The 14,763-nt window shown below is 41.4% G+C and overlaps 1 protein-coding gene and 1 long non-coding RNA gene across 9 annotated transcripts in view; one reads left to right on the top strand and one right to left on the bottom strand.

Annotated features, from left to right (window-relative positions):
- MAGI2 (membrane associated guanylate kinase, WW and PDZ domain containing 2) overlaps positions 1–2,060 on the bottom strand; it is a 1,359,941-nt gene extending 1,357,881 nt beyond the window's left edge. For all 7 annotated transcript variants that reach the window (XM_059170944.1, XM_059170942.1, XM_059170943.1 and 4 more), the window contains exon 1: positions 1,760–2,060. In XM_059170944.1, coding sequence (XP_059026927.1) covers positions 1,760–2,060 — 301 coding nt within the window. The remainder of the gene's footprint in view (positions 1–1,759) is intronic.
- Positions 2,061–2,628: 568 nt separating this feature from the next.
- LOC131829302 (uncharacterized) lies at positions 2,629–14,749 on the top strand. Of its 2 annotated transcripts, XR_009352814.1 has the most exons (5): positions 2,631–3,018; positions 3,477–3,645; positions 4,035–4,079; positions 7,030–7,219; positions 11,788–14,749. It is a non-coding gene; the product is annotated as an uncharacterized LOC131829302 (long non-coding RNA). The 2 variants fall into 2 exon arrangements; XR_009352813.1 differs by having other exon boundaries at positions 2,629–3,645.
- The last annotated feature ends 14 nt before the right edge of the window (positions 14,750–14,763 follow it).

Below are 14,763 nucleotides of genomic sequence, written 5' to 3' on the forward strand. Positions count from 1 at the left end.
TACAAATACCTAGCTTCTGCCAATAAAAGCATGGTCATTAATTGTGTGGTAGATTTCCTGGACTCAAAAGCAGAACCTTACATTTGTAATTACTGCTGTAAGATAATATCATGACATTAAATAAGTTAACATGAATCCCTATATTTGAGCCTCGGGTATGGTTCCTTGAAAAATGCCAGATACTCTACTTGCCTTCCTACCTAACTTATAAATCTTCAGTTCCATACAGCATTGAGCGAGGTTGACTGCAAATCAATGTTTACCTTAGCTTATCTCAAGTCATCAGCTATTAATACTCAAGAATCCCGAGTGAAAATGTCTTCTTGTATGGCAATTTACATTTATGAAATTTTGCCCGAGATTTTTCACTTGTTTACTTTTTAAGCTGGTTTCATAGAGAAGAACATCTCCCTAAGAGTGTTTCTTGATAGTTGGTCATGCAGTAAGATTAAGTGGTCGTTCAAAATTCAGACAGTGGCCTGCTCACTTTCATTTTCGAGGCAGGACAAACGTGTAAAGCCATCAAGAAGCCTTTAGTAGGGTATGAACTTGCACATATACACAAACACCACACATGGAAGGTGCCTTCGAACTTCAGAACATACACAAATCACATGAGGAAAAAAAGATACGCTACTTTATTCTGGTTAAAGTTGTCCTCTTTCCCAGAAACTTTTATCTCCCTCTGCCCTCCTTCAGGACCTATTTTCCCTTCAGCAAAAACACAGTTAATTAGAGTTCTGCAAGATTCCCGTGTCCCTAAGTCCCCATGACAGCCTTCAAGTGAGGCTCAACTAAGCCAGGTTGGAGCTGAGGGAGCCTGAGCCAGTAACCAACTGGCTTTTCCATCCAGCTCCTCCTCAGAAACACACCCCTCAAATCGGAAGGCAAAAGAGAGTCCAACCACAGAGAACCTCCACTCAACAAGGGCAACCCCTGAGGAGAGAACATTCGGGCAACCACTCCTCTCCTCCCGACCCCCAACCCGAGAATCCGCTTCTAGCGCCGCGCCTTCTCGAGCCTTCTCGCGCCGGCCAACTCGGGGTGAGCGCCCGGGTTAGTCAGTGCGCACGTGACGCGCGGTGCCCACATGACACGACCGAGGGCGGGGGAGGGGGGACAGAGGAGCGAGGCAGGGAAAAAGTTAAGGAAGACCCGTCAAAGCGCCCAAAGCAATTTGTCCCTTCCCTTCTTCGTCAACTAGTGGCTCCGGGTGGGATCCTTAGGGGCTGGCTGCGGACCAAGGCGTCTCCGGTCCAGCTCCCAAAAAGGGGGGCGTAGTTCTCCGCTCGCCCCGCCACCCTATGTTCCTCCCCGCCCTGCTGGTGATGCCGCTGCACCCTCAAGTTGTTCCTTCCTCCCCTTTTCTCCCTCCCTCTCTCCTTCCTTCCTCCCTGCCTTCTTTCCTTCCTTCCCTAAAAGCTCTTCATCCACTGCGGGCTAAGCCACTGACGCACATTCAATTTGCCCCGGGAGCTTGCCCGCACCTCTGAGGTCACACAACGCCAGACACCTTCCAAACTGGAAGGTGTAACTGCGCAGACAAAGTTGCACGCCACACCGCAAGCTGCCCCCTCCCTTCCATTTAGCACCCCCGTTCGGATCCCCTGCAGAGCTCACTTGCCCTGCCGGTACTCTCTCGACCTCACCCACCGTCGCGCCACACACCCCCTTCCACACGCGAGCCCACCCTTCCGCGGCTCTACGCTTCGAGCGGTCCAGCCGCCTGGCAGGGCACCCAGCAAGCCGCGGCGCTCACCTTGTTTGACACACTTGAGTCGGAGGGGGTCCTTGCAGTGTTTGATCACGGCCAGCACGTCCCTGATGGTGAGCCCCGCCACGGGGGTCTCGTTCACTTCCAGCAGCAGCTCCTCCGACACCAACTTGCTGCCGCTCTCATAGGCCACCTTGCCGGGCTTCACCTCCCCCAGGTAGGGGAACTGTCCGTTCTCGGCGCCCCCCTTCAGTTCAAAGCCCAGCTGGCCCTCCGGGTTCCTGCCAATGACACTCTCATGGACTTTGCTAGTCCAGTGGCTTTTCTTTTTCAAGCTTTTGGACATGGCAGTGGGGTGAGTCGCCTCAGCTCCTGAGGGGTTCCTTTCGGGTAGGGGAGTTGGTGGTGAGAGAATGAGGATGGAGGAACAAGGGGGCCAAGAGGTGAGAAGAGCAGACTTTGCCTCCCTCCCCCTTCTGTTCGGTGCTTTCCCTCTTCTTTGGATGGAGTGTGGATGATGAAGGGGGAGGATGAGAGGGACGGCTGGGCAGAGGTAGGAGAGCTTGGGTGAGGTTGTGCTGTCCCTTGAATGACACTCAAGGCTGTGGCCCCGCAGCAGAGGAGAGCTGTGGTGGTGGCGGCGGCGGCGGCGGCAGCCTGAGCGAGCGGTAGCCGAGCTGGTGAGCGAGTGGGGTGGGGGTGGGGAAGGAGGGTAGGGATGCCGGGGGCCACTCCTGCGTGGTGCGAGTGGGAGCGCGCGCGCGCCTGGGTGTGTGTTGTTAGCTGATATCCATGGTAGCTGCAGTGGCAGCGGCAGGGTCCGTGTGTGTGTGTGTGAGTGTGTGTGTACTAGTTGTACTGTACTGGCAGGAGGGGAGGAGGCAGAGGAGGAGGGAGCAAGCCGGAGGGGGAGGAGGGCCGCGCGCGCGCGCCGGGTGGGGAGCCGGTTCGCCACTGTCTCCGCTCCCTCCCTCCGCAGCTTGACCCGGTAGTGAAGGCAGAGAGAGAGGCAGGCTGGGTCCGCCTGGCAGCCTACGAGAAGAGGCGGGAGCGGGAAAGGAAGGGAGCCGAGGCCCGGCGTGGGGAGGCCGGCAGGAAGGGCTTCGAGCCCTGTGCGGACCTTTTTTCAGCCTCTGAGCGGCCGCGCGGCGCGCTAGCCTCCTGCGCTGTGAGGACGCCCGGACTTCCTCAGGACTAGGGCTCGGCGGGAGCAGAAAGAGCGAGACCTGGACTTGGCGGCGCGCCCCCGGCGGGAGCGCTGCGAGTGCCCAGGCGCGGGACCCTGCAGCGGGAAAGCCGAGCTGGTGGGACCCCGTGGACCTGCGGGGGAGGCCTGGGCGCGAGGCGCCGGGTGGAGGCGGAGGAGTTCTCTGTTGAGGGAGGCTTTGTCTCCTCACGTTTTCAGTCAAACTCGTCGCAGAGTTCTTAGAATTCCCCCCCTCGGAGGAGCGGAAAGTTAGGGAAGTGCAGGCTGGTTACCCAGACAGCGAGGAGGCAGAGCATCACTTTGCGGGGTGCGGGCCCAGCCCGCGCGTCGGGCGGGGATGGGAACTTGGCGGCGGGCCGGAGTAGTCTGGTGAAAGGGGATTCCAGGGACGCAGGGGAAGGGGCTTCACTTTTCCAGGTTAAGAGACGCGGAGCGGAAGGGGCCGTAGCGTGGGGCCTCCTGTGGGAAATGGGCTCTTTTCCCCGGGAACTGCGGCGGAGACGGCTGGGGCACGTCCTCGCCCGGGAAAGCGTCAGACTCGGGCTTGTACCTTAGGAAGAAACCTTGACATGTCCTGGCGTGACCACTTCGTGCTCCAGAGAAAGAAAAGGCGGCTCTCGGAGCGAGCTTGAACACCGCGGCAGAACCCGGGGTGGAACTCAGCTCGCAGGCCCAGCACCACCAGGCTCCTTTCCCTTCACGAAGTTTGCAGCCAGGAGTAGAGGTGAGGACAGGGGCGCCAAGATGCAGGAGGGCTGCTGATTTTCACTCAAACGCTAATTTTGTGTAAGATGTTAGGAGTGACTTCAAATTCCTGTAAGTGGTAAATGAATTTCATTTGCTTTTTTCCCAAATGATACGTTTGAGAAAGAAAGAAAAAAAAAAAAAAGTCGCACACCCACTCTTCTCTTTAAAGCAAAGCTTGAAAAGCACTGAGCAGTTAAGACTTTCGATGTCTGAGATGAAGAGAGTGTGGGAGGCAAGAACAGAAACGTGTAGCCCACCCAAACAGAAAGACCAGATTTGAATTCAGGCTCTGTTGCTTATCAAGAGTGTGCTTCTGAGTTAATTGCTTGACCTTTCTGACCCTCAGTGTCCTTATTTGTTCTATAGGGTTAAAAGTCCTAATTTGATGGGACTGTGATGAGGATGAATCAGGTAAGGCACATCAAAGTACTTGCTTGGCGCAGGTGGGTAGGTGCTCAAAATAGTAATTTCCTTCCTCTTTCCTCTCAAGTATAACTCACTATTTGGGGGACGAGGGGGATCAAATTTAGTCAGAACTGGAAGAAATCTTAAACATGAATTATTTAAACGTCTCTTTTTTTCCCTTGAGAAGATGGATTCCCCAGTGAGTTGGTTCACGCTAATGAGGATTATTGAGTGAGCCAGGGACAGTGCCAGGATATGAAACCAGAGCTCAAGGCAGTGCCCCGGAAGGGGCAAGACTGTTTGGAACATAACCCAGTCTCACCCAAACAAGTTGGGCTTTAGCATTATGAGATACAGACCTACATGGAAATTAAAAATAAGAACTGAATATATATTTTTCACCCAATTATTAACATGTATGGGTAAATGCTAATATTTACCAAATTCTAACCATGTGCCAGATGTACTACAGGCTTTACATTTGTTTCTCCCAGCATCTTAATAAAGTAGGTATTATTATCCCCTCTTACAGATAAGGAGACTGAGGCATACAAAGATTAACTTTTGCAAGGCTGCAAATTTAATCAGTGCTGAAACTGATATTCAAACCCAGTGTTTTGGCTTCAGACCTGGTCTCATTAACTGCATTGTACTCTCTTCATGCACTTAACCACGTGTCATACCTGCAATCTGTACAGTGTCCCCAGAGGTTAGAGCTGCATTTTATTGTAGGGATAATTAGGGGGAAAAATTGGAGTAGGAGTTTGCGGTAAAAGCATTTTCCCCTCAAGAACTCAGAAGGGTCATTGAGTTCTGTGCCCACAATTGAGTGCTTCTCAGCTCCTTATTCATCTTCATTGCCCTGAATTGTGATATTTAGAGCTGGAACCTGCAAACATTGCTTTGTTCTCAATTGGTCCAGTGTTAGGACTTGTCAGTAGAAGCTGCTGAAGGGACACTGCGTAAAACTTCTTGGTACCGGTGTTTTCTTCTTACTCATATGGTATGGTCAGTGAGTGGCTTTCTGGCCAGTGATGTGCAAGATACAAGTGTTGGACTACCTATGGTATCTTTGGCTGGTTCCCTAGTGTGTGACTTTCCAATAAGTCTTACCCAGTGGGTGGATTCCTAGGAAGTTTCACTGGCACCCCAGCTGGGTTACCAGCCCAGTCTGTGACACCTCAATGAATATCATTTGTCATCTCTTGGACCACAACCACGTTATCTCCAATAGGTTCTGTCTCCCTGGCTTAGTAGTATAGAGGACAGGGATGGGGAGAATGGTTCTTCCAGTTTATTTCCCTAAGTTACTGGGTATTTTCCTACAGCTTCAGAGGTGTTGGCTGCTCCCTAAACCACTACTCCTGTATTTGTTAGTGATCTCCTCTCTTAGTAGTCACTCCCCTTTTATAGTTAATAATTCTAGGGACCCTCTGTGTCAGTTATTCTGTTATTTCTGGCTCCTGCCTGGATCTTTATTGCTGTAGGTGTAAAGCAATCATATAGAACCATCTGCAGTCTTAGAAATTGGGATCCTGCCTCTAACTATACAACTTGAACTAAATCACTTAACCTCTCAGAACTTGTTCCCTCATCTGTAAAAAGAAGGTGATAATGTATATGACAAGGTTGTGTTAGCATCATGTAAAATTTGAATGCATTTTAAACACATGAAAAAAATTTATATGTATTCTGAGGACTTGTTAGGTTGTTTCCTGGGATTGAAAAAAACAGCATTTTCTGTCAGATCTGTTGTCATCAAATAAATATATTATTGGTTGGTTAGATGACTTTGCTAACTTTTCACAGATGAAAGCATATAATTGTGAGTCCCAAGTTGTTCAAGTTTCCAGTGCTGCGAAAAATATGATTGAAATTACAATCATTTTAAAATGCTAGATTCAGACTAATTTGATTACTTTCTATTCTGGTATCCTTCACATTTGCTTCATTTCTTCTTGTCTCCTTTACCCTTTCTGGGTTTGATGCCTGTGTCAAGAAAGAATTCTTTCATTGATGAGCACTCTGTGCAGAATATGGCACTAGATTTTGCATGCTACTGAAAAAAATAGTTTAGGAATCTTAAAAACTGAAGGAAGAAAAGCATTCTTAACACTTTTCACATTCTCTGGCACACTGTAAATGCTCAGCAGAATTTTACCTAATGACAGATATGTCCAAAGTAAGTGTACAGAATTCATTTATTGACTACCACCTTATTATGAATTGTTCTCTTTAGTACTAAATGATTATCTTTTTTTTTCTTTAATATTTTATTTATTTATTTGACAGAGATCACAAGTAGGCAGAGAGACAGGCAGAGTGTGAGGGAAGAAGCAGGCTCCCCTCTGAGCAGAGAGCCGGAAGCAGGGCTTGATCCCAGGTCCCAGAGATCATGACCTGAGCTGAAGGCAGAGGCTTTAACCCACTGAGCCACCCAGGAGCCCCAAATGATTATCTCTTTACACTCATAGTGATTTCTTAAGGAAATGGAATGCAGAAGAGCACATACTGAGGAAGAAAAGACAAAATATGCTTAGCAGTGAGGCTGAGGTTAAAAAAAGAAGTCAGATTCTTCAAGAGCTTGGGACAGGGTCTGAGAGGTGATACTGGTCATGATAGTGACAGTGGAGGATAAACTTGACCCACTCCATATTGTGTGTCTGTGGCCATCCCTATTATTAAACCTCCTTTCACTTCTGCTTCATTATTCACACACAAAAATGCTAATCCATATTTATAAGGTAGATTTATTTAGCATAATACTGAGCTTCTCAGACTTTTCTATCAAAATATCTCCAACAATGATATACTCACCCACCCCCAGCCAAGAATAATCTTATTTTTTAAGAGTAATCTTATTTCAAGTCTCCAGTTCTTATCTAAAAATTCATATAGTCAGTTCATATTTATATGGATATAAAATGTGATTTTTCTCCCAAACTTTGCCTAAAAGATGTTCCAGGAGGATTTTCTATGTTTATCTGCTGGTTTCTGCTGACTCCATGGGTATCTAAGCTTAAGTACAGTGATTGGATATACAAGCGCCAAGTCCTGGGGAGAGAATTTGGGCCTCAAAGTTGGATGTGGGGACACTGAAACCTTGCCTCTTCACTCTTCAGCCTTACCCCTGCACTGTGCTAAAGGTGAGAAAAGAAAAACACTGAACTCCGTTTTACAAAATGTGTTAGTAGGCAGAGAAGATAGGAAAGATCAATGAAAAAAAAAAGACTATTGCAAGGAGAGAATTGAATGTTGAGAATCAAGCTTCTTGAAGTTAGTGAGGGGTAAGTTTAGGGGCTGAGATGGCTCCATACACTTGCACAGAATTGCATATTTCATTTGGTATCTTACCAAATCACATTGTAGTGCTAATTCTCTTTAACTGAAAGCCTCAAATATTTTGATGACTGTAACTTTTAGATTTATATTAATTGAATTTACATGGGAGGGCCAGAACTGTTTCATTTTAGTCTAAAGTTAATGTTCATGATTATGCTTCTGCATTTGGTAGAACCATCTTACTATGTTTTAGTATTGGTTATAGTATTGGGATGGAATATATGGTCCAAAGTCTCCACAGCTTGAACTTCCTCTTAAATGGTACTGTCAATTAGTCACTCAGCCCTGCATAAAAGATCTGGGGACAGGCAAAATGTGACTAGTTAAGTCTACAAGGGTATTAGATCATTTTAGTCAGCAGAAAGTTCTGAATGATGTGCCTTTGGTCCTTTCGCACCTTTTTGTGTGAAGTTCCTGGACCATACAGAATATACCAAGGCAGGGAAGAGAACTGCAAAAATATTTAAATAATTTCTTTACTTAAACTACAATGTTCACAATGTGTGGAGCAATATGACCAGCTCAATAAAAGGAAGCATGAAAATATTTTTTGTTGTTGCTCTGTGACTTTAAAGTCATTGCAATATTTTTTGTAAAGGATAATGGCTACATTAGTAAGAACTCTTCATACTTTTGCTACCTATTCAACATATGCACAGAACACAATAGGCTAATACTGTATTTGGATCTGGAATGTATACTTTTTATGCAGTGCTATGCAGGTATACTTAAATATCAATATCTGAATTTATCTTTCTTTTTTACTGTTTTACTTTTTACTTACTCTGTACCTGTCAGTCTTTTATCATCAGTTTGCATTCTACTAAACTCAAAAAGTTATTTTCATACCTATTATACTTTTAGGCCCTTCATACCAGATTTTTTTAAACACCTCAGAAATTCAGGTTCTTCAGTTTCATGCCATCAAGTAGCAGTGTGTGCCCCCCCTTTTTCTTATTTGAGTGAGTAGTTCAATTGCTGTCACTCTCTACTTTGTGATTCTAAATCTTTTAAAACCATCTTGCCATTTTTTTCACGTATTCATCCTTATAGAAAACTCTATAAAACACTCTTATTTTTCTAAGTGCATTTTTTCCATATTATTATTCCTACTCTTTACCAAATGGACATCTCAATTTATTCTTTTTTTTTCTCTATAGATCTCTGTAAATATGTCTTCAGTTTCCCATCAATTTCCATCATAAATTTTTTAAAATAAACTTAAAATATCCTACATGTATTTTTAATATGACATCTACTGTCCAAGTTCTAATCTTTTCTATTTTTTATCATTTTTGCTGTTAATTTAAAATAATAACAGTTTCCATTGCAAAGAATAAGCACAAAGGCATAGTATTATTATGAACTCAGTTTTGTCAGTAGTGAACACTCTCTAGGTCTAAGGAAAATGATGGAAATAAAGTCAACATATTCTATTTTGAAATAGTTAGGAATCGTCAGATGTGTTTTCTAGTCTTTGGAAAAACATATTTCAGAAAATTCAAAGAAAACTTAATATGTTTCCTCAGCCAGACTGCTGAGAAGAAAAAATGCTGATGAACAATTGGAGGCAATGAGAATGTAATGCTAATCACGCTAATTCTAACAATTTTGAAGCCTCTCCAAACACTGCTCTGTGTGGCATAGTTTGCGTTTAACCATTTTGAATGTCATGTATGTTTTTCAGAGTATAATGAATACTAGTGATCTTATCCTGTCCTTTTGCCCTACCACAGATGCATATATACATATATCTTCCAAATATTATATATCATTTCATGTAACTTATAGATTCACTGAAGCCCAATCTTTTGCTTGAATATGGAATTCTTTGAAAGTGCAGCCTAAATAAATCTCTTCTGTAGTTTTTTATTTATATTTAATCAGCTGAAAGTAATCTTATCTACTGAATTCCTATGAAATGCAACCTGATCCTTTTCATGACATTTCTTTCTGCCTTCTATTTTAACATTAGATTTATCTCAGCTTCACTTCTAAGCCATAACTTCTTTGAGAGCATAGCTTATGTTTGTATCCCTGACAGAGGTTCAGTGAGTAAAGGAGAATACAGTACTAGGAAAAAAAAAAAACAAAAACCTCACTACAATGAATATCTATTACTTACTATGAAAATATATCTATTAAGCAAAGAATCAACTGATGCTAGAAAAGTAAACCCAAAATTTAAGTGTATTTCAAAAGATCAAGGACAGCAAGAAGTTTAAGAAGGTGTTATTGTTTTGAGATAGTTGTCTCCCATTTTGGCAATTGAGAATATTTTTAAAAGTAAAAGAGGGAATTTAAATTTCTTTAAGGGAAAATTGTAGTTTAAGATGGGTCATAGAATAATTGGAAATCACTTAATTCTCTTAGACCGTCTTAATCTTCCAATTTACCTCAATTAAATTTTAGGACAATAAAAGAGTTTGGAGGTTTGGCAAGCCATTGTCTGTAATCTCTGAAAAAAAACAGACAGTAGGGGAGTCTGTAGAAGATGGTTAAAAAGCAAAGTTATCCTGTGCTTTGCAAGAGAAGGATGTACTCCACAAACAATGGACCACAAAAATTAGGACATCAAGAGAAAGCAGTGATAACATGAAGCTAGCATAGCTTCATAAAGAAGGAAAATGCACATTTTTGTTTATAAAGCATGAGTTATTTGTTGTGGATCCATGTTAGCTAAATCATTAAGCATTAGTGCCATCACTTCTTTTCTGATATCAGCAATGAATACTCAAAGCCCTCGTCTCCATCATCAATATAATATCTTCAGGTGATTTCAGTTTGCAAATGCTCTACATTCTCCACATCTAACTTTACCAGAACTGCACAAAACAGGCCTGTTACTTACCTCTCATAAATGGTCTCAATGGCCCATATGCTCACTTATTTGATCAGTTCCCACTGTTGCCTCATGTTGATTTTGTGGAATGGCTTCTGATCCTTTCAAAGCATCTAGGCTTTTTTTTGAGTAATTCACTGACCCTAAAGCTGTCAGATATTTTAAGACCACTGTCACAATTTTAATATTGTAAATGTATAATGCAAATTTAATCAACATCTCTTTAATTCAAAATATAATTTGTATACATAAAACTATACTATGAAAAAGTAAATATAAAAAAGCATACATTTAAAAATTTTATACAAATGTTTAATGAATTTCAGACTGTATTTTTTAAAGACAATTACAAATATTTTACCTACAGTTAATATTTGTGATATTGGTCTATTAGTAGTAATGTATGGTCTGGATTTAAATGAATTCCATCTAGTTTTGAGTCTTAATGAAAGGATTTGCATATACTAAAGGCTTTTAGAGTATAATGACTACCAGTTCAATAAAATTTAAAAATTTTGAGAGCATATTTTTATTACAATATAATTATGCATTCTACTTTAGGCCATTTTAATATTTTTATTTCTATTGTCAACAATAGATAGGAGAACTTGATAGGAGATCTAGATAGGACAACTAGATATCTTGATAGGAGAACTAGAAATATGGAAGTAATCTTTCATTTAGTAGCAAGAGTTTTGGTTTTTTTCCTAAATCAGAGTTGAAGAAGTAAATGGTCCTAGGCACTTGGTAATTTGATTGGGTGACTGTAAAAGTTCAGGGACGCATTCAGGTGTCTGCAGACGACAGGAAGAATGAACATTTCATTTTCCTCTTAAAGTCCCTGAAATATTTTAAAGGATGTCAGTTTATATGTAAACATTCCCTGAAGCTCCTACTTTAGCAGGAAGCTAAATAAAAAAAGTTTACGTTTTCCCAATACAAATGGAGATTTACTTCCTAGCCCTATTTTCTGGAGACAAATGTTAAGTCTCTCCTCAAGGCTAGGAAGATTTGCCTATGATTCTAAGGGCTAGAAACACCTTTTCTGGTCTCCAAAATGCTTACTATGTTTTGTCATATTATTTAATGATTTTGCATTAGAGATGTATCCTTTTGAATAATAAAATTCAAGTATCTCTAAAGGGGTTTCTTCTACTTTAGTCATTCATTGGGCTACTAGTGGACAAAATGTGTTTCTGTGTTACAGGATAAAAGGATGATTGCCAGCCAACATATCCCTAGAGTCAGTACTGCATTTTATGTTGCTTAGCAATTTCCATGATTTTCTGAGTCTAGTTACAAATAAAGACATTAGAAATCAAGGGCAGGTAGGTATGTTGTAGGAAGTTGTGCAGTTGGTATTTATTCTGTGTTTCTAATCTCTCTATGTTGATTTTAAATATGTTGACTTTAAAACAAAGGAAATGGCAGGGTAATAGGTGGTGTGATAGGGTGGAGATAATTTAGTTGGATGGCATAGAAAGGTGTTTACTAGGAAATAATTCTTATTTATTTTTTGGTTTCTTAAAGGCTTATTTAATTAATTTGAGAGAAAGAGAGAAGTATAAGAAGGGGCAGAAGGAAAGAATCTCAAGCAGACTTCTCTTTGAGTGCAGAGCAATCCCATGACCTGGAAATCTTGACCAGAGCTAAAATCAAGGATCAGACGCTTAACCAACTTAACCTACTGAGCCATGGAGGTAGCCCTCCTAGAAGATACTTTTAGGCCAGGACTTGGATGAGGTAAAGCATCCAGTTGTGATAAAATCTGTGGGAAGGAATTTTCAGACAGAAAAAAAGAAGTATCTAGGACCTAAAGTAGTAAGGAACATGACATTTCAGAGACTGGGTAATTTTCATTTATATTATTTTATGCATTTGATTTTACTATCCCTTAGGTTAGTCTTTGTAAAGTCTTCCACAAATTGGATCTTGCTTGAAGTTTAATTCTCCCCTGATCCTTTCTCAACCATGCTCCATGCTAGTCGGTGCCTCTGTGACTTCGTATAAGCTGTTTCTTCTGTTTAATAGCCTCTCATTCATTTGTTCTTATATCTTAAATTGTGACTCAAGCATTCCCTCTTTTAGGAAGCTTTCTCATTCTGATGAAGTCTTGGGTTTGGTGGGTGAGGTCCGGAGCCCACAACCAAGAAAGAATTCTTGGGCCATCTTTGGTACAAAATGGTGGTTTATTAAAGCACAGGGACAGGAAAGAGCTGCTGCCCTGGGGGTTTTAAAGAGTGGTCCATTATATGCTTGCAAGTGGGTAGGGGGTCAGGGATGGCATAAGTGTCTAAGGAATTTTGGAAGCAAGGTTTCCAGGACCTTGAGGGGCTAGCTATTGTTGGGCAAAAGGTTATTCATTACTGGGAATAAAACCTTTGTTGTGAGACCATTTAGGGTGGGCCATATGCTTGAGAATGATTGTTAACACTATCTTGGAGGGTTTAGAGATAAAGGAAGTTTCTGAAGAATTGTTAAAGTAGACTTACAGGATCCTGGTTGGAGGTAGGGGTGAGTCCGCTATGATTGCCCTTTGCCCTAAGCAAAGTGCTAGGGTGAAGGCAGTTGAGTCCCTAGAGGAATGTCACTCTGCCTGTTTTAAGGGCTTGTCAGTGGGTAAAGAAATTTAATAATTTTTCTTCTGCCTCTGTTTCCCACACCAGTTCTCTCCTGCCCACCATCCATACAGTTACTCAGGTAACTTGATTATACAATTGAGACCTGGCTTTGCATTTATTGATTTACAGGTCTGCTTTTATCACTAGTGAGTTTCTTTAAGACCGAGAAATTTTTATAATTCATTGCCTGATATGATGGTCCACCATAGTAATACTGTTATATAGTACATAATCCTGGTAGTATTTAGTAAACACTTAGTAAATAAGTCAATGGGGTATTGTCTTCTTGATATAACTTAACTAACGTGACATTTGTCTCCCAAACAGTTTCCATACATAATTATTCTAGCTAACAGCCATAAACTAACTCTTCATTGTAGCTATTTTTCTATAGCCACTAGGATGTTTATCATTATTTTATTTCAAAACAACAAAAAATTTAAATTAAGTATAATCATTTATGTTTAATATAAACTGCACTTATAGAAATATTCTGAAAAGATTAATTTCTGATATGTAGTTTTCAATTCAGTTTTTTTGTTTAGCATATTTATAATAGATTTTCAGCCTTTTAAATATGTTGGCATTGAGAACTGAGTAATATTTAATGAAAATCATGATTTAATAGCATGTTTTATGTGGCTTGTTTGTTTCTTTTTAATTTAGAATGGTAGAGTTATATTTGAGATCTTCATTACATTTTATTCACCAGAACTCAATGTTCTTTCTTAACTTGGAACCTAAGGGCTTTTCCAGTTCCTAAGTGCCTGGCAGAAATAGAATAGCTGAGAACCTGGGAGGAGAAATTATGGGAGATACGGCAAGAGAGATAGAAAGAGGATATGGACATTTTGGCAGCGCCAAACTTTAAGAGATGGCAGAGATACAGCATTAAAGTAACCACGCAGAACTGGAGATAACGTACTTGGAGCTTTCCCCACCCCAGGAGGCTTCCAGTATACTAACACTTGCTAAGTGTCTTAAACAGGTGTCTAAGTGATTGGCTTATGTGGTAGGCTTTATCCTATTCAGGAGGAGGATTCCACCCTGTAAGTTCTCCTTTAAGTCCTTGAGGGTACAAGGGAAGGATACAAATTTACTGAATGAACTAAGCTAATGAATAAATGCATAAGCCTTTAATATCAGTCCCCTTATTTATTCGTCTTGAAAGTTTATATCAATATGTACTTCTAAATTCTTATTGCATCTAATAGGGTAGAATCTACTACTAATACTCTTGATTTTGATACTCAAATTATTTGCTTTGCCCTGTAGGAAATCCTTCAAGATGGTTTGCTTATCCTTTTGGCATGTGCTTTTGATTATTTGAACACTTTTTTGCTTCTTTATATAACAAAATATTCCAATTTCATCTTGCTCTCTCTCTTCCTGAGCTCTGGAATTTGCCTCCCCCACCCCCAAAAGGAACCATGTTCCTTTTAGTGGAAGATCGTATTTAGAAACCAAGATACATATTGGCTTATTTATTGTTACTGCTGGGCCATTATTTCTAAGCCCTTTCAGTGGACAGAGTTAGGAAATGTATATAGAGATATTTCAAGTGTGTTTATGTGTAATATATTAACTACACTTATATATATGAAAAATAATGTCATACTTATATTTCCAGTTAACATCACAAATCCCTTTATGTTCCATAAGAAGAGATAACTCAAATCACTGACTTACTATGAACAAAACACTAGCATTTTGGGGTTTTGTTTTTGGTTTGGTTTTTAAGATTTTACTTATTTGAAAGTGAGAGAGCACAAGTCAGGGGTAGGAAGGGCAGAGGGAGAGGGAGTAACAAACTCCCTACTGAGCCGGGAGCCTGATGTGGCTCTCAGTCCCAGGACCCCAGGATCATGACCTGAGCCTGAAAGAC

This window comes from Mustela lutreola, chromosome 4 (assembly GCF_030435805.1).
Source record: "Mustela lutreola isolate mMusLut2 chromosome 4, mMusLut2.pri, whole genome shotgun sequence".
Lineage (NCBI taxonomy): Eukaryota > Metazoa > Chordata > Mammalia > Carnivora > Mustelidae > Mustela > Mustela lutreola.